Source organism: Protopterus annectens, chromosome 1.part2 (assembly GCF_019279795.1).
Source record: "Protopterus annectens isolate FY-2018-M chromosome 1.part2, PAN1.0, whole genome shotgun sequence".
Taxonomy (NCBI): Eukaryota; Metazoa; Chordata; order Ceratodontiformes; family Protopteridae; genus Protopterus; species Protopterus annectens.
In genome coordinates this window covers 482,080,692-482,102,819 of record NC_056727.1, presented here as the reverse complement: position 1 = coordinate 482,102,819, position 22,128 = coordinate 482,080,692, and the positions used below count along the sequence as shown (strand labels likewise).

Here is a 22,128-nt window from a genome sequence, read left to right as displayed (position 1 = left end):
ATTTTCATAACTACTGTTGCAATCTTTTTCCTCCAAATCTTTTAATCACTCAACTTATAAATTCAGATGTAATCAAGGTTACACAATGCTCACATGATTTTTTCATTTCACTTGTTTTCTACAACTTTACAGCTGCACGCAAATACTAGAGCTCTGTAACAAAGCAATAATTCACAAAAATACCACAATATACTTGTTTTTAATCAATGTTAATACATACAAATTTAAAAAATACACTGCAAGTGTCCTGGTAATTTGTATTTGCACCAAAGTTGCCTTTACTCACGTGTTTTGGCTGTTAGAACGCACAATCTGCAATCACCAGTTAAAAGCAAACCCCCAAAACGTAACTACGTTAAGGTGTAGTAACCCAATGCTACAACAAAATATTAAATACTAATACTCAAAAGCTAACTGAAAATGTTAAATGTAACGCACTGTTTGTAATAACCAGAAAGGAATAAAACATTAAGGAGAGTCCAATTAGCTTGTGCTGTGACAACCAGAAAGTTTTAGAAATCAGATGTTCAGTCTGCTTAGACTGAAAATTAGAAGTTATGTACTCACCATAACGTTCCATCTGAGTAGGTGACTTCATTTGGATGCAACCTGTGGGTATCGGATCAGACACCGGATCCGAGCCAGCATTTCAAAAGCTTTAGGCTCCGAGCTCCTAGCTCCTCCCTCTTACCCATAACCCCTTGCCAAGCCCTGACTGACCTCAGATTGAGTTTGCCTAAATAATACTGACTACAGTACGTGAAAAAAAAAAAAGCATAATACTCGCTCTATAAAGGTCAGGGGGATGGAGGGATAGTTACATCAAATGAAGTCACCTACTCAGATGGAACGTTATGGTGAGTACATAACTTCTAAATCTGAAGTAGGCAGACTTCATTTGTCTGCAACCTGTGGGACAGAGTCCCCAGCTACCTGAATCTTGGGCGGCCATCATGGAAGGATGTTCCGGAGCACCGCTGAGCCAAAGGATGCTCTTCCTCTGGAAATAACATCCACTTTATAATGAGAAATAAAGGTATGAGGCGAGGCCCAAGTAGCTGCAGCAGATATCATCCAATGACACACGGGACTTAAAGGCGGCTGACGTGGAGACTGCCCTAGTAGAATGAGCCGTAACCCTCTGAGGAGCAGGTCTACCTGAAGTGTCATAAGCCTGCAGAATACAATTAGCAATCCACCTAGATAGTGTGACTTTAGACACTGCTTTACCCAAAGCAAATTTAGCAAAGGAGACGAACAGCTGATCTGATTGCCTGTGACCAGCTGTTCTGTGAATATAAAATCGTAATTGTCTATGAACATCCAAAGAATGTAATTTGTATTCTCCTTTGTTTGAGTACTTGGGAAAACACAGGTAAATTGATTGACTGGTTGATATTAGATTCTGAAGAGACCTTCGGAAGAAAAGATGGATTGGTCCTGAGGCACACCCTATCTGGAAAGAAAGAAAGGTAAGGCTTGACGATAGAGCCTGAAGTTCAGACACTCTTCTGGCTGAAGTGATAGCTACTAAGAAGGCAGTCTTCCAGGAAAGGTACTTTAGATCTGTAGAAGCTGCAGGCTCGAAGGGAGGAGCAGTAAGGGCTTGCAGAACTAAGGATAGATCCCAAGGTGGTACAATCTCCTTGACTGGAGGCCTCAATAAAAAAATCCCTTTGAGAAAGGTTTTGCACAATTTAGCCGTCATGAAGGGAGCTGTCTCATGACCAATGTGATAATGCGAGATGGCTGCCAATTGTACCTTAATCGTGGAAGCACTTGCCCCTTGATGAAAGAGATCTGTTAAAAAATCCAGCACTGCTGACATAGGTGCTGAGAAAGGATCCAAAGTTCTCTGAACCGCCCAAATGGAGAATCTCTTCCATTTACTCCGAAAAACCTGCCTGGTGGAAGGTTTATGAGCTGCCACTAAAATGGCCTTGACCGGTGACGAGATACCGGGAGTCCTAATCAAGGATGGAACTGGAGCAGCCAAGCTGTCAATTTCAGGGTGTGTAGACTGGGAACCGAAATTCCCAGAGGGTGGGAGATGAGATCCGGAATCGGATCCAGAATCCAGGGTGGATTGATTTTGTGAGACCATACAAAGGGGAACCAGGGTTGACGAGGCCAGAACGGGGCAATGAGAATCATTCTGCTCCCCAAACTGTTGGCTTTCTGCAGAAGCCTCTGCATCAGAGGTAGTGGAGGGTAGGCATAAAGGAGACCGGGAGGCCAAGCATGCACCAGCGCATCTCTCGGAATTCCCTGGTGGGGAAGCAGAGCGAAGAAATTGTCGCATTTGGCGTTTGAGGGAGAGGCAAAAGATCGCAACAGGGTTGCCCCCAAACGGCAAAAATCTTCTTCGCTACCTGAGGATTGAGAGACCACTCGTGACGTGACAGAATGGTGCGACTGAGTTTGTCCGCAAGGATGTTGGATTTTCCCGGAATGTGCGTTGCTACCAGAAAGCGTTTGGTGGAAATTGCCCATTCCCAGACTCTCATGGCCTCTCGACAAAGGGGATAGGACCTGGTTCCTCCCTGTTTGTTGATGTACCAGACTACCGACATGTTGTCTGTCTGAATCGCAATAGTCCCTGAAGGAAGAACGTGGTGAAGTGCTTGCAACGCTTAGGAGCACCGCCCTCATTTCCAGGACATTTATATGCAACGACGTCTCTGTGGGGTTCCACGTGCCTTGGACAATCTTTCCCGCAGAATGCCCCCCCCACCCGAGGCAGGAAGCATCCGTGGTCACTGTGGCTCGGGGAAAAGCAGCACAAAAAGGTCTCCCTGTCAGGGGCTCCGGAGACAGAAGCCACCAAAGAAGGGAATCCTTGCACGCTCTGCTGACCGCTATCGGAGAGTTGAGAGGGGAACTGAGAGGGGACCACTGAACCTGAAGGGTCCATTGAAGAACCCGCATGCGTAGGCGCATGAATAAGAAGCGGGATAGCTGCCGCCATCGAACCTAGGGCCCTCAGGACCGAAGCTGCAGTCGGAAATGGTTGCAGGACCGCTGCTACATGACACTTCAGGTTGGCAATTCTGTCTGGAGTGAGGAAGGCTCGCATTGACCTGGTGTTTAGCCTTCCTCCTATGAAATCTATAACTTGTGTGGGGTGCAGCAAAGATTTCTCCCAGTTGACAGTGATGCCCAACCTTGGGGCTAGTCGAAGAAAGTAGTCCCTGGCTGAGCACAGAAGATGCCTTGATGATGCTGTCAGGAGCCAGTCGTCCAGGTACGGAAAGACCTGTAATCCCTGGAGCCTCAGGTGGGCCGCTACAACAGGCTAAGACCTTGGTGAACACCCTGGGGGCTGAGGTGAGACCAAAGGGAAGGGCCCTGAACTGATAATGACTGGCTCCCAGCCGGAAGCGAAGAAACCTCCTGGACCGTTTGTCCATGCGAATGTGGTAGTACGTCCTTGAGGTCGATGGAGCACATCCAGTCGTTCTCCCTCAAGAGGGGGAGTATAGATTGAAGGGTGACCATCCGGAACTTTTGCTTGGTTACTGACAGGTTCAGCAGGGAAAGATCTAAGATCGGTCTTAAGTCCCCCGTTTTCTTTGGCACTAAAAGAACCTGGAGTAAAACCCTGACCCGGTTTGATCTGGGGGACGACTGGATAGCTCTTTTTTCTAGCAGCTGTCCAATTTCGATAGCTGCTGCCTCCCTTTGGTCGGGTGGAACATCTGGGAGGCTGCGAGATCTGGGGACCTTGTACAGGGGAATTGTATAACCTCTGGATATCACACGAAGCACCCAACGGTCTGTTGTGATGGACTCCCAAGAAGTCAGGTGCCTCGAAAAACGCCCCCCGACTGCCTCCAGAGACGGACAGCCGGGCAACCCTTCAGGGCTGCTGCGTGGGCCTATCAGAGAAAGGTTCTCTGGACCCAAAGTTGCTAGGAGCCCCCCTGCCTCTAGGACGGCGACCTCCCCGTCCTCCTCTGCCACGGAAGGACTGGTTATCCGGAGCAGGTTGGGACTGCTGCGATTTCCGGAACCACATCTTCTGTCCCTTTTGGTTCTTCGAAAAGGACCTCTGGGGAGCTGAGAAGCGGACTCCGACGGCAGACAGCGTCTTCCCGTCCTTCTCGCTCTGGACTAATGTTTCGCGAACAGTCTTGCCAAACAAGGCAGAACCATCGAAGGGGGCATTCGCGAAGGTCGCCTTGAAGGGCTCTGCAAAATCACAGTGGCGGAGCCAGGCCTGTCGCCTCATGACTAGGCCTGCTCCGCTGGCTCTAGCGGCTCCCTCCGTAGCATGAGAAAGCAGCCGCATAGATGTATTCGAAACTGATCCGAGAGTGGCCATTCGAGTGGAGTATACCTGTTTATCCTCACTCGACATGGACTCTGGGGGAGATGCAGCGTATTCTTTAATCAGATCCCGCTGCATCCTGATGACGTGTGCCATGTAGTTCAGCGCTCTCAAAGAGAAGGTTGCTGAACTGAAAACTCGCTTCCCAATGCGATCCATCGAGCGGGACTCCTTGCCCGGAGGATGCATAGAGGGACTCTCCTGGGCCAACTCCCTCTTAGTGGCTGCAGCCATCATCATGGCATCTACTGGGGGGCCTTTGCTCCAGTGAGTGCGGTCTGCCGGAGGGGAAAGGATACGATCCGGACGCTTAGGTACAGGCTCAACGGTGTCCGGATCCTTCCACGCTCTGATGGATATAAGGTCCACCAGAGGGTCGGCAGGAGGGGACACCCAAGAGGTAGAAGGGCCCACCTCAAATGCCTCCAAGAACACAGACTCGTCTGAGGAGGCCTTGGGGGCAGACCACCCCCCCTGATCCTCAACATTTCCATAATGTCTCCAAATGAGACATCTTCAGGGGGTGACCTTGGGGAGCCCTCCCCTTCATCCAAGTCTGTGTCTTCTGTAACGGACTCGGGGGAGTCCATGTGCCTCCTTTTGCACTTACGCTTCCGAGGTACTTCTTCGGGGGGGCTGTCCGAGGAGTACTCTTCCGCAGCTGGATGTTCCAAGGGAACTACGTGGGACATCGAGGCGGGCTGTCCCTGGGACCGGCTGGTGGGGGCCTGGCCCAACTGCAAGGGAGTGCGGGATGGAGCCGTGGCAGGGACCGGGGGTCCGGAAGTCCTCAACAGTGCCCTTTCCACTACGTCAAAGGCCGAGAGGGAGCCAGCTTCTCTAAACCCCAAGAGCCGACCCCCACTCGGATCCGACGCACGGATCGGAGCCGAGACCGTCGGATCCGAGAGACCGGTGTGCTCCGACCTAGACGGAGCCGAAGACACACCAGCTCCCTCGGATCCGAGGCTCGGTCCTCTGCTCCGAGAGGTCGGGTCCGAAGTACCCAAAGCACTCAAGGGATGGGACGGATCCGAGGTGCGCCGACCTATCGGATCCGACCCACCCCCGGATCCAACTCTGCCCGGCGCCGAAAGCTCCGAACCCATGGTATGGGTCGGAGAAGGAGCCAAAGGGGCGAAAAAAGGGGTCGAAGCCCCTCCCGGATGTGGGGGGGCTAGGAGCACTCCCATTTGCATTTGGGCCTGGATGAATTTCCTCATCATCCGGTCCATATCTGCTTCACTCATGGAGAATGTGGATCTGGTGGAGGCCACCGAAGCGGACCTAGAGAGCCGCCTCGGGGACCTCGCTGAAGGGCTAGCCTCCTCCTCCTCGGGCCCAGTAGAGAACCAAGGGGAGTGGAGCCGAGGAGGAGGAAAGCTAGAAGGCACAGGGGAGGACCGCTTAGATGGAGGAGCCGAACTGGAGGTTTCGGCTCTCCGCTTGTGGTGCCTCTCCCTGTGCCTTCTCCTTCTCTCTCTCCCTAGAAGACTCTCTCTCCTCCGGCATTTTCGAGGGAGGTTGAGTCCCAGCTGGAGGAGGAGAGCCCACAGCAACAGCTTGCTGAGTAGAAGGGGCAGAAGCCGAAGCGGTATCTGGAGGGAGAAGTCCCGCCAGCACCAGCTTCGACCTCCGCTCCCTCAAAGCTCGGGGGTTGAACCCTGCACAAATGGTACAACCAGATGACAGGTGTTCAACCCCAAGATGCACGAGTGTGGCCATCCGCTGGGGACAGCTTATGACCACACTCGGTACATTTGGAGAATACAGCCTTATGGGCTTCAGACATTTTAAGCCCTAACAGGCCTCAAACAAACACACACACAAACTACGCAAAACCCGTGAAAAGTTTAAACTAAAGAGAGAGGAAAGCCTAACAATCACTGCTAACTAATAAAATTAAAAAGGTTAAAGTTTTAGAAAATTTTTCTGTCAAAAACAGCTTATCTGTACTAGGAGCTCTGAATCCGTCGCAACTTGAAAGCGGCAAACGAAATCTGAGGTCAGTCAGGGCTTGGCAAGGGGTTATGGGTAAGAGGGAGGAGCTAGGAGCTCGGAGCCTAAAGCTTTTGAAATGCCGGCTCGGATCCGAGGTCGGATCCGATACCCACAGGTTGCAGACAAATGAAGTCTGCCTACTTCAGATAAATTCTTACTACACCTTAAGAAAATACATAAAGAATGTAAAAGTATAGAGAAAGGTTAGCAGTTTGTATTCCAACCCTTGCAATGTCAATTTCTGTAGAACTCACCAACTGTAGTAACAGTGTAAGTTTAAAAAGAACGCTGTCTTTTTAACCTGTACATCATGATATATTCATATGTTCACTCAAATATTTGATCTTTATGTTTAACAAAGTCCAGAATATAGCTGTTCACCCTTGAAAATAAGACCCTGACTACTAGTTTCTCAGTATCACTATCATAAGGCACCTCAAAGATGCACATCTATGTGAGACATGGATGTGACTCCAGTTCATGTCACCTTTCAGTAGAAGTGAATTAGTCTCACAGCCTTGACTGGTCTGAAAGCCTTTCAGTCACACAGAGCAGGAAGCAAAAAGTACAGTTTTGTACCTACCATAAATGTAGATGTTAGAGTGCTAATACAGCTGCAGTCATAACAGATGGGTTTTCCTGCCGTCAGGCGGGTCCTCGGTCGGCCGAATTCCAAAGTCTAGGTCCAGCGTCGGTTGTAGTCGCCTCCTCCCTGACGTCAGTGCGACAGGGGTATAAGAATCAGCAGACGCCATTTTCTTCAGTTTTTCTTGCCCCAGATGTCAGGTGCCCCCAAGAAGGAAGGCAATACATAAATTTACGTAATAATGCAATGCAATATAATCAAAAAACAGTAGGTGAAAGCAAATGCACCATAAATGAACACCCCAATCAGGTTGTATGAGGAGGTGTTAGCCATTAGGCCTGTCCCAAGAGGGGAAGAGGGAGGGAAACCTGGACTGCAGTTGTATTAGCACTCTAACATCTACATTTATGGTAGGTACAAAACTGTACTATGTTCATCGTGCATACAGCTGCAGTCATAACAGATTGGTAGAATCCCAAAGCTAAAAAAGGGGTGGTAGGCACTAGGTGGAACTAGGAGGAGCCAGGATGCCCTGCAAGACTGCAGTGGCAAAGCCTGCTCTAGATTTGGAGTATAATGGTAGGTGATAGTGCTTGAAGGTATGCACAGAACTCCAAGTGGCTGCTTCCAAAATATCTCTGGTAGGAAACCCCCTGAGGAAAGCTGCAGAGGTAGCTGTGGCCCTTGTGGAGTGAGATCTGATGCCTGCAGGTACAGTTTTACCATGAAAAGAGTAACAAAAGCGTATGCAGTGGGCTATCCATTTTGAGATTGTCTGTTTGGAAATTGGCTTCCCTTGAGCTCCTGTAGCATAGGACACAGAGTTGCACTGATTTTCTGAAAGGCTTTGTTCTGTCCAAAGAATAATGCAGCTATCTGTGGATGTCCAAGGAATGTAGTAGTCTCTCCTTTGTTTTGAGGATTAGGGTAAAAGGTAGGTAAGTGGATAGCCTGATTCAAAGCTACCCTGGATACTACCTTTGGCATAAAGGACGGATTGGTTCGTAAGGAAACTCTGTCCTGATGGAAAATGATGAAAGGCTGCACAGCCATGAGGGCTTGTAGGTCCGATACCCTGCGAGCTGAGGTGATAGCCAGAAGGAAGGCTGTTTTCCAGGACAAATATTGCAGTTCTGTTGAGGCAGCTGGCTCAAAAGGAGGCAAGGTCAGTTTTTCTAGAATGAAATTGAGGTCCCAAGCAGGTACTGGTTGTTTCCTTGGTGGTTTTATATTCTTAGCCCCTCTGAGGAACTGTCTTAAGAGGGGGTGAGAGAATAAAGGAGGATCAATGTTGTATTCTGCAGAAATGGCTGAGGCATGGATTTTGATGGAGGAGAATGAAAGTCCACTGCTTAGCATCTCAGCTAGATACGGTAATATTTGAGGTAAATTCAGTATTCCAGGATTCTGACCCTTTTTCTCATTCCAGGCACAAAACTGTTTCCATTTTGTAGAGTAAGCTTTTCTAGTAGAAGGCCTTCTGGCCTCCAAAATGACATCCTGCACCTCCTTGGAGAGTAGGGTCTGTTGTGAAGTTAAGGAATCTTCCATGCGGCCAGATTGAGTGTTTTCAGCTGACTGTGAAGAGTTTTGAAGTTGTGCTGAGTCAGAAGAGGAGGCATTAGAGGTAGGATCCATGGTGGGGAATGTGTCAGGCTCCTCAGGAGTGGGTACCAGTGTTGTCTTGGCCAGTCTGGAGCAATGAGAATCATCTTTGGTCTGTCTGCTCTGGTTTTTAATAGAACTTTGGGCAGCAGAGGAAGAGGTGGAAAGGTATAAACTGTCATTGTTGTCCAACTGAAAGAGTGCGTCCACTCTCCAGGCCTGTGGATGAAAGGTCCTTGAGCAAAATTTTGCCAATTGGTGATTTCTGTGGGAGGCAAAGAGATCTATGTCTGGCCTTCCCCATGCTTGAATTATCTCTGCAAAAACTTGAGGATGCAACTTCCATTCATGTGGATCCATCATATTTCTGCTTAGGTTGTCTGCCAGCGTGTTTTCCTTGCCTGGCAAGTACTGTGCTTGAAGTTCGATTTGTAGTTCCAGAGCCATGTTCCAAAGAGACATGGCCAGCCTGCATAGGGGGTATGAATGGGTTCCTCCCTGTATGTACCACATTACTGTGGTGTTGTCTGTCCTTATCAATAGCTGACCTGGATGCAGAAGGTTTTTGAAACCTATAATAGCATTTATTACTGCTAGCATTTCCTTTAGATTGATGTGTAGGTGCTTTTCTTTTTGGGACCATTTGTCCTGAATGCACCGATCTGTCATGTGCGCCCCCCAGGCGTAGTCAGAGGCATCTGTTGTGATGACTTGATTTGCTTGAGGAAAGCAGAATGGGAGACCTGTGTTTCTTTGGCATGCTTGAGCCCACCACAGAAATTCCTTTTGAAGACATGGAATCAGTGGTATTATTGTTTCCAAACTGTGGCTGTGTTGAGACCATAGGTTTTTCAGGTACCATTGAAGTTTCCTCATATGCAGCTTTGCGCATGGGATTAAGTAGGATGCAAGATGCCATGAATCTATGAGCCTGCAGGATTTTCCTTGCAGTCAGCCTGGTGAAATTTGATAGTTTTCTGAAGTATTGAGTTAGTTGCCCCTGTTTCTCTGGCGTGAGGTAGGCCATCTGGGTGTTTGTGTCCAAGTTGGCACCCAGGAAAATTATTGTCCGAGAGGATATTAGCCTTGATTTCTTTTTGTTGACTGTATCCCAGAGAATTCAACAACATTACAAAAGCCAGATGTTACAGAAGTATGCGCTTGCTGTCCGCTTGGATCAGGCAGTCCAAATATGGGTATATTTGTATCCCTTGAAGTCTGCAGTAGGCAATTACTGATGCCAGGCATTTCGTGAACACTCTGGGCGCAGTAGATAAGCCAAAGGGCAATGCAGAGAATTGATAATGGGTTGAACCTGCAAGAAATCTGAGGTATCTTCTGCAATCTTGTCTGATTGGGACATGCAGGTATGCCTCCTTGAGGTCCAATGTTACCAGCCAATACTCCTTGCCCAGCATGGGAAGAAGCTGCTGTAATGTGAGCATCTTGAATTTTGGCAAGAGTAAAAATGTGTTTAGGATGGATAGGTCTCCAATCTTTTCCCTTCCTTGGTACCAGGAATAGTCTGGAGTAAAAACCTTGACCCTGTTCTTGTGCAGGTACCTCTTGAATAGCTTTCATGTCCATGAGATCTGAAATTTGTTTTTGTGCCTCTGCCCTTTGTGTGGCAGGTTTGGCATGCCTCTCATTTTTGGAAGGTTGTGAAAATGGAATCTGTAGCCTCTGTCTATAATGTCAAGGATCCATTTGTCTTTTGTGACAATATGCCAATTTTTCAAAAATAATGCCAGTTTTCCGCCTAAAGGTGCTGCCATTTGAGCCTTGCTTGGCGTGCAGAGGGGAAAGTCATTGGGTCTGCTTTCTGAATGGCTGTGAACTATCCTCACCTCCTCTGTGTAGGTGCTTGCCATTGTCTGCCTCTAAACGATCCTTGAGATTGCCCTCTGCCCCTCGAGCGCCTGTATCTACCTCTGGGGTCTGTCCATGGCCGGAAAGGACCAATTTTTGGAAGGCCAATTTCTACTGAAACGTGGAGGTTGTACCTGTAGGAAATCTTTCACTGTTTGCATTGATTTTGCCTTTTCCTCCATTTTCTTTAATACCTCCTCAGCTTTAACACCAAACAATACATCTTTTTGCAGAGGGGCATCTAGTAATTTAACTTTGACATGATCTGGTAAGGTTTGCTCTGAGCCAGGCATGTCTACGCATGACTGATCCTGTAACAGCAGCTCTATATGAGGCCTCTAAAGCATCAAAATCACATTGCAAGGTATGCTTACCCACTTGTTCTGCACTATGTATCAAATCCTGCAACTCCTTCAAGTCTGGTTGTTGAGGTTGTGACATTTTGCTTCTCAACTGTGATAACAGTAACTGTTGGTACTTTAACATATGGAACTGACAGTTTCATGCCCTCATGGTTAAGGTGGCCGAGGTGTATACCTTTTCCCCCCACCTTTCTAAAGCTCTGGAATATCTCTCTGAAGGTAATGGATTTTTAGCAGTGGAGGCCTTAATTCCCTTGGGGCCCTGTGAGATGGTTTCTGGGTCAGCCGCATGGCTTTTGTATAGGAATTGGTGTGAGTCAGGAACCCGGTAATGCCTGTCAGGCTTAACTGGGGCTGGAGGTAAACAGTCTGGGTTAAGGCAGGCCTCCGAATACACATCTAGAATGTCTAAGACAGGAGGTATAGCCAGAGGCCTATGCTGAGGGAGCAAGAGAAAATCCCTAAGCCTTTTCTTGGAGTCCGAGTACTCTTGGCCTTCCCAGTGGAAGTGTTCCCTCAAGTTATGCAAGGTTTCCCCAAAAGAATAATCCTCAGGGGGGGGGGGTGGAGAGACAGAGGGAATGGACTCCTCTGCATCAGAATCTTCAAAAGGGGAGTATGAATGTTCCTGATCATCAGAATGTTCTGAAATAATGGAGGCCTGGTCCGAAGAGGGGGATTCTTCCTCCACTCTTGGCCTTTTGTCCAGGAGGGTGGGGGTTGAGAACCCCTGATAAGAGTAATCAAATCCTCAGCCATTTTGAGCATCTGCTTTTTAGGCATGGGGCCTTGAGAAGGGCCCTATGGAGCTTGTCTTTTAGTATGCATGGCTGCTTTAGACTTAGTGAAAACCTTGATGGAAAAAGGTGGCCTGAAGACACCTTGAGAGGTGGCAGACCTGTCTAAACTCTGAGTTTCACCGCCAAGAGTGGCTTTGGTATCTGTAGTCAGGGTGTGGGCCGAAGAGCCTGTGACCTCGGGCACAGTAGACACCGCCAATGAAGTGTCGTCAGTAGTCAGGGGCTGCGTAGGCACCTCACTGAGAACCGGACCACCTATAGTCTGCTTTGGCGTGGTGTCGGTAGAAGCTGCGGACCTCGTATGTCGGTCCTTATCTTTGCGTCTTTTACTCAAAACTGGAGTTGGAGTATCCGACGACATAATGTAATTAAATTTTTTGCCAAAATAGTGTTGAATGTAGCACAAAAACGACAGGCCGAAACGTCGTGGTCTGGGCCTAAGCGAGGGATGCAGAGGGAATGAAAATCCTTATCTGGTATTTGCTTCCCACATGAAATGCAATTATTAACTTTGTCTGACATTGGTCTGAGGCAAGAAAAGTTTCCCCAACGGGGTACTTGGCTTTCAAGAAGACTTCGATTGCAAAATATTCGTAATCTCAGGAGCTGGCAGACCGGCACTTGCGAACTGCTTCTGCTTCGGGCACCACGCGGCAAGAAAGACTGGAGAAAATGGCGTCGGCTGGTTCTTTTATACCCGTCGCACTGACGTCAAGGAGGAGGCGACAACTGACGCCGGACCTAGACTTTGGAATTCGGCCGACCGAGGACCCGCCTGACGGCAGGAAAACCCATCTGTTATGACTGCAGCTGTATGCACGATGAACATCAAGGTGCTCCCAGCATCTTTTAAAGCTGCAGGGCTACACCGAAACAAAGTACAGTTTTGTACCTACCATAAATGTAGATGTTCGAAGATCCACATTGCTGCAGTCCTTACATATGGGTAGTCCGCTGTCCTCGGTCGGCCCGAATACCAAAGTATTAGGCTGACGTTGGTCAAGGCGCTTAAAACTGACATCAGGACGTCAGGGTACAAAAGCGCATGACCGACGTCATATCCTCAGTCTTTTCTTGCCCCAGATGTCAGAAGGCCCTAAAAGAAAGGGCAAAGCCAAAAACAGCAAAACAACCAACCACCCTGCACTAACCATATTTACAATATTTACAACCCAAACCACACAACCACCTCTAACTACAGAGGGAAGGAGGGAGGGTAATTGGACTGCAGCAATGTGGATCTTGAACATCTACATTTATGGTAGGTACAAAACTGTACTATGTTCTTCATCTCACATTGCTGCAGTCCTTACATATGGGTAGAATCCCAAAGCAGAGGTAAGGGAGGATGGCAAAACTATAAAGCATTAGGAGCTGCCAAAATGCCCTGTAAAATTGCAGTGGCAAATCCAGCCCTAGATTTAGAGTAAAGTGGAAGGTGGTAATGATTAGAGAAAGTATGCACTGAACTCCAAGTAGCTGCCTCCAAAATATCCTTAGTAGCCACCCCCCTTAAAAAAGCTGTAGAAGTGGCAGTAGCCCTAGTGGAATGAGGCCTAATCCCAGATGGAATCTCCTTACCATGATGGGAATAACAGAAAGCAATACAAAAACCAATCCACTTAGAAATAGTTTGTTTTGAAACAGGTTTGCCCTGAGAACACAAAGCAAATGAAACAAACAACTGCTGAGACTGCCTGAACCCTTTAGTTCTGTTCAAATAATATCGCAACTGTCTGTGTATATCCAAAGTGTGCAAAATCTTCTCCTTTATTTTGGGGGTTTGCATAAAAAGTAGGCAAATGAATAGTTTGGTTTAAACCAACACTAGAAACCACTTTAGGCATAAAGGAAGGGTTAGTACGCAAAGACACCCTATCCTTGTGGAAAATTAAGAAAGGCTCAACCGCCATAAGGGCCTGTAATTCAGAAACCCTTCTCGCAGATGTAATGGCCAACAAAAAAGCAGTCTTCCATGATAAATATTTCAACTCGGCAGTCGCTGCAGGCTCAAAAGGTTGTAGAGTGAGTTTCTCCAACACAAAATTGAGATCCCAAGCAGGAGTAGGAGCTCTACGTGGGGGTCTCATATTCTTTGCCCCTCTAAGGAATTGCTTAAACAAAGGATGAGAAAATAATGGTGGGTCACAGTCATAGTGAGCAGAAATTGCTGCAGCATGAACCTTTATAGAGGAGAAGGACAAACCTTTGTCCAATAACTCAGTAAGGTATTGAAGAGCAACACTTAAGTTAGGTTTAGAAACATCAAAGTCCTTTGCTGTACTCCAAATTAAAAATCTCCATTTATCTGCGTAAACTTTACTTGTACTAGGCCTTCTGGCCTCCAAAATAACATTCAAAACTTGTTGTGGAAGCTGAGACCCTCCAGGGTTTAAAACAGAATATGCCAGGCTGTTAGATGTAGAGAGTGAAGTTTGACATTGAGTAAATGACTGTTCTCCTGAGACAGCAGGTGTGGAATCGAAGGCAAAGGCCATGGAGGCTCCCGTACCAGACTTCTCAGTAATGGGTACCAGTGCTGTCGAGGCCAATCTGGAGCTATTAAAATCATGGTTGGCTTGTCCTGTCTGACCTTCAGGAGTACCTTTGGGAGGAGAGGCAGTGGTGGAAAGGCATACACGTGAAGATTGCTCCAATTGAATGAGAGCGCATCCACTTTCCAAGCTGTGGGATGAAACCTTTTCGTGCAAAACTTTGGCAGCTGGTAATTTAGTTGGGAAGTGAACAGATCTATGTCTGGAGTTCCCCATAACACTGTCAATTTTTGAAATACATGAGGATCCAATTTCCACTCGTGGGGATCCATAATTTGTCTGCTCAACACATCTGCTAAGGAGTTCTGTGCTCCTGGCAGAAACCTTGCCTGAAGATTTAGCTGCAAACAAAGCAGTCTCCCATAAAATCATTGCTTGTCTGCATAGAGGATATGAATGTGTCCCCCCTTGCTTGTTGATGTACCACATGACAGTTGTGTTGTCTGTTTGAATCAACACCTGCCCTGGAAGAAGTAAATCCTTGAAAGCTATCAATGCAAATTGGACTGCTAACATCTCCTTCAAGTTGATATGTAAATGTTGAAGTCTGGCAGGCCACGTGTCTTGTACCCATTTTCCATTTAGATGAGCTCCCCAAGCTTTGTCTGAGGCATCTGTCGTTAGAATCCGACTCGCCTCTGGTCGGGTCACAGAGAGTCCCTTGTTTAGGTGACATTCCTGAGCCCACCACAAAAATTCCTTTTGAATGCAAGGTATTATCTGAATGACAGTGTTCATATCTTGGCAGTGTTGCGTCCATACATTTTTGAGATACCATTGTAGATTCCTCATATGCAGTTTGGCATTGGGAAGTACCAGAATACAAGATGCCATGAACCCCAAGGCTTGAAGGACTGTCCTTGCAGTCAGCCTGGACTGACGAGACAATTGATGGAAATAAAGAGAAAGATTCTTTTGTTTGTCCGGGGTCAAAAAGGCCATCTGGGATGCTGTATTCAGTCTCACACCCAGAAAGCACATGTCCTGAGAGGGTACTAGACTGGACTTTATTTCGCTCACAGAATACCCTAGGCATCTTAACACTGCCATCACATACTGTAAATGATGAAGAAGTTCGTCCTTTCCTTGAGCCAGAATCAGGCAATCGTCCAAATAAGGATAGATTTGTATTCCTCTTAGCCTGAAGAAAGCTACCACTGGAGCCAGAACCTTCGTGAACACTCTGGGCGCAGTAGATAAGCCAAAGGGCAATGCAGAGAACTGATAATGAAAAGTCCCAGCCCGAAAACGCAGATACTTCCTGCAACTGGGCCTGATAGGAACATGAAGGTAAGCCTCCTTGAGATCCAGAGTCACCATCCAGTGATCTTTGCCCAACAGAGGTAAAAGCTGCTGTAACGTCAACATTTTGAACTTGGGAATGTCCAGATATGTGTTGAGGATAGATAAGTCCAAAATGGGTCTCCACGTGTCCCCTTTCTTTGGTACTAGAAACAGGCGAGAATAAAATCCTAGGCCCACTTCTGGCAGAGGGACCGGTTGTATAGCTCCTATTTGAAGTAGAAGAGAAATTTGGTAGTGAGCCTCTAGTCTTTGCTGAGGAGGAACGTCTGGCATGCCTTTGAAAGGAGGCAAGGTATGGAAATAAAACTTGTAACCTCGGTGTATGATATCCAGTACCCATTTGTCTTGGGTAATTAAAATCCAATTTTCCTTGAAAAGTGCCAACCTTCCTCCCAAAGGTGCTGCCAGGCAAGAGGGATCTGGCAGCTGAAAAAGTAGGTCATTGGGCCTGTTTACGAAAGGACTGGCCCCTACCCTCACTCGAAGATTGTGCAGGTGAACTCCCAGTTCTAGGTCTGAAGGAACTCTGTGCTCTGCCCCTACCACATCTTGATCTACCCCTAGACTGAGGATACGTCCACCCCTTAGCAGGCCAATTGCTACTAAACTTTGGAGGCTGAACTTGCAAAAAATCCTTAACAGTCTGCATAGACTTAGCCTTGTCCTCCATTTTCTTCAAGACTGATTCCACAGGTGGACCAAACAACACTTCAGACTGCAAAGGAGCATCCAAAATCCTTGTTTTAACATGGTCAGAAAAATTCTGATCCTTCAGCCAGGCGTGCCTGCGAAGAACTGAACCAGTGGCAGCCACCCTAGACGAGGCCTGCACAGCATCAAAACCGCATTGTAAAGAATGCTTACCAACCTGCTCAGAGACATGCACCAAATCTTGTAATTCTTTACACTCAATGCCTTCTGCCAGAGCATCCACCTTAGATTTCAATTGAGAAAGAAGAAAGTTTTGATATTTCAACATATGAAACTGGCAATTCAAAGCCCTCATTGCTAAGGTAGAAGAAGTATAGACCTTCTTTCCCCATCTATCCAAAGCTCTGGCCTCTATCTAGAGGAACCGGATTTTTTACAACAGAGGCCTTGACACCCTTGGGTCCCTGACTAATAGTTTCTCGGTCCGCCCTAGGACTCTTATAAAGATATTTATGAGCCTCAGGCACCCTGTAATACCCATCTGGTTTAACAGGCGCAGGAGGCAGAGAATCAGGATTAAGCAAAGCCTCTGAAAACACATCCTGCACAACATCCAGAACAGGTGGTATAGCTAAGGGCCTATGTTGAGGTAAAAGCAAAAATTCCCTAAGCCTTTTCCGAGAATCAGAGAAGTCTTGACCTTCCCACTTAAAATGCTCCCTCAGAGTGAAGTGTCTCTGAAAAAGAAAAATCCTCTGGAGGAGAAGCAGAAGGAGTGGAATCTTCTGCATCAGAATAAGGAGAGTACTCCTGCAAGTCTTCAGCCGAAGACTCTGAAACATCTGAAGCCTGTTCAAAACTTCCCAACTCTGGCTCCACCCTAGGCCTCTTATCAGGAGGGGGCAAAGAACCTCTAATCAGAGTAATCAAATCTTCTGCCATTTTAAGCATGTGCTTCTTAGGCACAGACCCTGCTGAACTAGGAGTGACACCAACAGATGCTAAACCTGGCCTGCCCCTGGGAGAAGCCTTGGAAACAAAAGGAGAGGGCCTAACCACCCTGGGAAGGGAGGGGAGTACAGTAACCTGAGAAGCCCCTTCAGCCTGCCCTGCCTCGAGAGGCCACATCCTGCAAAATTAAAGTCTCCCCCTGAGACTCTAAAGAAGTCTCCGTCGGACCCACCGGTTCCACTGAAGCCTCTAAAGAACCGGCATCCAGAACGGACGACTCATCTTGCCTGGGTTTAACTGTTTTGTCTTTGCGCTTCTTCGTGGAAGCGGGTGCCGGAGAATCCGACGGCATATTATAATTGCACCGCTTACCGAAGACCAGCCTAGCACAATCTAACCTCCGCTTAATAGTGCGCTTATTGAACCTAGCACAAAAGCGACACCCGACTACGTCGTGCTCAGGCCCCAAACAAGGAATGCACAAAGAATGATAATCCCTACGCGGTATCTGTTTCCCACAAGAAATACAATTATTCACTTTTTCTGACATCCGGTACTACAATGAGGCAAGAAAAAACCAAAATAATCCCCAACGGGGTACTTAGCCAACTTGGATTCGGTCTGAAACTCCGAACTCGAAAAATTTCAGAACGCCGAACGGCACTTGCAACGCTGCTTCTGCATCGGACCATGCGGCAAAAAAGACTGAGGATATGACGTCGGTCGTGCGCTTTTGTACCCTGACGTCCTGATGTCAGTTTGAAACGCCTTGACCAACGTCAGCCTAATACTTTGGTATTCGGGCCGACCGAGGACAGCGGACTACCCATATGTAAGGACTGCAGCAATGTGAGATGAAGAACATCTTACTACTTTCCTGCCATTAAAAGGACAGAAGGGAGGTAAAAAAAATAAACAAAGCTACTCCACTGAAGTCAAAGTAAGTTTTTGAAAAATGGAGATGATTACTGAGTACTTATAACTGAGAGTGACCTGCAAGGGATCTGAAAAGAGAACTGAAAACAGTGTAGGCTGCTCTTCCTTTCAACTGTGCATCAACTGATATCCTGGGCTAGGGGAGGAATCCAGTCCCGAAGACATGCAAAACCTCTGGAAGTCAGAATGAAAGGTACACTTCTTGCAACTAATCTGCATGGATAACAAATGATACTGCACTAATGTCCCTGGGGGAATGGAAACAATGCAAGCACCCATATATTATCCCAAAGATAGACTGGCATGAACTCCACAAGAGCAGGAACTGGACAGAGCAAGAAACTAGCTGTTGAGAACTTGGATGCAGTACATACCATAGATGGCTTATCAAAATAAGATGCACTGATAACCACTTCTTTTTAGACTTGGAAAGGTGAAAATATAACCATAATTATAACCTGTTAACTGCCCTGTAGTATCAAAACATACACTAACGTTTAGTACATACATTTTCAGTTTTAAATGGTTAGACTGTCACAATCTAGTTTAAATCCATCAAACTAGAATTTAAAAAAATACAGTAAGAGCACAGAACTTACTTTCATTCGTTTTTTTCTGTCCTTTTGCCTTCTTTTGAAGCTCTCCTATGGGAAAAATACACACATCAGTTGTCTAAGACAGGGATATACTACACACATCTGAATTAGACTGCATCACTAGAGTATAATCCATACATCATCTTCTTTTCTCTTCTTGAAAATGCTGTCTTCAACTTCCCCAACTGCTTGCATAATCATCTGCACTCTCTCGAGATTAACATAACCACTGCTTGTGAGGTACCCCTGAAAAAAAAAAAGAGTATCATCAGGAAACAATGCCATAAGACAAGTAACTTCCAAAAAAATACAACAAAGATCAACTTCAAATTTATGACTTACTCCAGTCTTCTGCACTACATTTTTATATATTCCAACCAGTCGATCGATTGCCCCCTCCCTAGAAATAAAAAAAAAAAAAACTGCATTACCAGTGGGCTTTAAGTAAATTTATTTTAAACTTCAACTACTTTTGTTATACTCCTTTCCAAAGACAAGTGGTTTGGACTGCTGTTTGCCCAAAGTCAAACAGGATATTAGATCTGCATTTGAGTAGATACTGTATATTGGTTTCCAAGTCACTTTTAACCACTAAAATCACAGCTTTCAAAAGCGCTCTCATACAGATAACATGCTTTACCATTACTCAAGCTGTACGCAGGACTAACCACCAGATGAGATCAGTTCTTTCCCAATTGTCAGTAGGCTAAATGCAATAAAATGTCATGCCATTCGGTAGAAACACAACCCCTACTGATTAAGGCTAAAATGCAATAAAATGTCATGCCATTCGGCAGAAACACGACCGCTACTGATTACTATAACGGCAACCCAAGCATAAACCTGGGCACTCAGGCTGATAACCTCACATTTGACCATCATGTAGCAGCAGTGGTCAGAAAAGCCTTTTACTTGGTTCACCTCACAAGTAAAGGGATTGCATCCAGAAAAAAAGGGAGATGACCTCTCTATACTCCTCTCAGACTAGCAACAGTATAAACGCCCCATTTGGGATGTACCTCTCCAAACATCTGCCCCAACTGGAAAGGCCATTGAAATACCTCAAAGAGAATCCATGGCATCCAACACCTGTCCTATTCAGACAGGCCAGGCTGAAACCACCACCACTCTACTCGGCACAGTACAGATTGCTCAGCGGTGATCTGTGTCTCAACTACAAGGCAATCTCGGACCCTGTGTTACTAGAGATGCTTCATATTCGCAAGTCTAACTCCTCACGCACTACCTGCTCAAAAGGCCTGAAACTAAATTATGACACCAACAAAACCTGCGGGAGAGACAGTTTCATCTCCCAGAAGATGCCCAGTCTCTGGAATTGACTTCCCACACGTCAAACAGAGCACCTCACTGACCCTCTTCAAGCGCAAGCTTGAGTGGATAAGAAACCACAAATTTGCCCCAGGGGTCCACCTGTATCCTTCACTGACCGGGGCAACAGGTGCTGACTGAGGTTTCTTTTGGGGATAAACTCTTCGCCAGGTTTTTAAGGGCCCCAGGGTCATTAGCTTAGTAACCTATGATCCTACAGATTTCTGCAAGCCTCCTGCTGTGTGCGCCCACATTTCTAAGCTCCAATGCATTCAGCATCTGTATGTATGATCAGGCAAAAAGTGAACTTCTGACTGCCTAATGAAGCAGAAACCAGCCATCCCTCGCATGATTTCTGACATTTTAACAAAATGGTAGTATTCAGACTTAAACCTGACACAGTAAGGCAGTTGTGTATTAAAATGCATTTCTGATTCTTAAGACCTGTAAAAAAAAAAAAAAAAAAAAGTTATGTACTTTACCATAACATTCTGTCTGGGTGGTCCATTTTCATTCTTCAACGTGTGGGTTTTGGAACCGACTCCCGGATCAAACACTGCCGCTTTACAAGCTTAGGTTCTGAAGCTCAAGCTCCTCTCCATCCCACAATGCCTCATTCCTCAGATTACCTCAGATCAAGTTTGCTGCTAATATATACACAATGTCTACATAATAATTGTACATCCACCATACAGAACAAGAAGATAGTGCATCAAGTTAAGGGGCTCAAAAAACTTGAACTGTGGCTCCCACTATTATCTGCATCAGGTCTTCCACAATTATGGACAAGGGGGAAGGAGGGCAGGGAGGTTGAGGACGAATGATAATGGACAACACAGATGGAACATTATGGTAAATACATAACTTCTTTATCTCAATGTTATTTCCATTTGTTCTTCAACCTGTGGGAGTCACTTGCTACAACAACCTAGGGAGGCCCTCATTGGAAGGATATTCTGGAGCACTGCAGAACCAAAGGCAGCCCTAATTCCTGGAAATAGTAGCGTCTAGTTTATAATGTGTAATAAAGGTACAAGAAGCTGACAGAGCCAGCTGCATAGGTCATCAATCGATACACTAGTAAAAGGCTTGAGGTGTGGCCATGGATCTTGTAGAATGAGCTTTGATAAGTCCAGACAAAGGAATATTTTTTGAGGAATAAACAAAGGAAATGTAATCTCGTAGCCTTAGCCAGTGTGGCAACTGCTGCCCTTTTTCTAACATCTGAGAAAGATATGAACAGTTGATCAGATTTCCTGAAAAATGTTGTCCTGTCCAGATAAAAACGCAACTGCCTATGAACATCAAGGAGATGCAGCGTGCACTCCCTTCTTTTGAAAACTAGGAAAGAAAACCAGTAAGGTTGACAGACTGGTTGAAATTGTTTTCCATAGCAACTTTAGGTAAAAACGATGGATTGGTCCGCAGACACTATTCACAGAAAATTAAATGAGGTTTAGAAAAGAGGACTTCCGATTCAGTAACTTTTTGTTGATGTAATGGCTACAAAAAAAGCAGTTTTCCAGGAAAGAAACTAAATCTACCTTAACTGCAGGTTCAAAACGGGGAAGAATAAGAGGTTATGTACCTACCATAATGTTCCAGGTTAGTTTTCTTCTCGCCTTCTTTCTTGCTGGATGGGTTCGGAGCTGATCCTCGACTCAGACTCTGCATTCTACTAAAGCTCGAGAGCTATTTACCGGCTCGAGGCCTCCCCATATCCCACAATGCTAGGCGACAGATACCCAGATCTCGTTTGGCAGAGCCAACACCATGAAGATACCTGTCCCCACTACAAGGTTTACCTAGAGAGCTAAAAACAGAGGACATACCCTAGAAAAGGGTCAACCAGAGGAAGAAGGCCTCCAAGGGGATTCTTCTCTGTCTGTCCAGGCTAGGGGGATGGAGGGTGGGACGCAAGAAAGAAGGCGAGAAGACAACTAACATGGAACGTTATGGTAGGTACATAACTTCTTAATGTTAAGTTGTCTATCTCGCCTTCATTCTTGCTGGATGGGACAGCGTCCCTAGCACCATAGCCCTGGGTGGCTCATCGGAACAGACTATTGAGCACAGTGGTACCAAAGTCAGCTCGACTCCTGGAGGCCATATCCAACTTATAATGTGAAATGAAAGTATGAGGAGTGGCCCATGTGGCTGCAGCACAAATAGATTCCATTGGAAGTCTTGCCTGAAAAGCTACCGACGTAGCTAATGCTCTGGTGGAATGAGCTTTTGGTTTTGTAGGGAGT

General features: G+C 46.5%; 1 protein-coding gene across 1 annotated transcript in view; it reads right to left on the bottom strand.

The window, feature by feature from the left end:
- The window catches only part of XRN2 (5'-3' exoribonuclease 2), a 2,388,435-nt gene that overhangs the window by 1,397,492 nt on the left and 968,815 nt on the right, over window positions 1–22,128 (bottom strand). The window contains exons 12-14 of the mRNA XM_044057168.1: window positions 18,890–18,947; window positions 18,686–18,793; window positions 18,551–18,595 (exon numbers count right to left, since the gene is read on the bottom strand). Coding sequence (XP_043913103.1) covers window positions 18,551–18,595; window positions 18,686–18,793; window positions 18,890–18,947 — 211 coding nt within the window. The remainder of the gene's footprint in view (window positions 1–18,550; window positions 18,596–18,685; window positions 18,794–18,889; window positions 18,948–22,128) is intronic.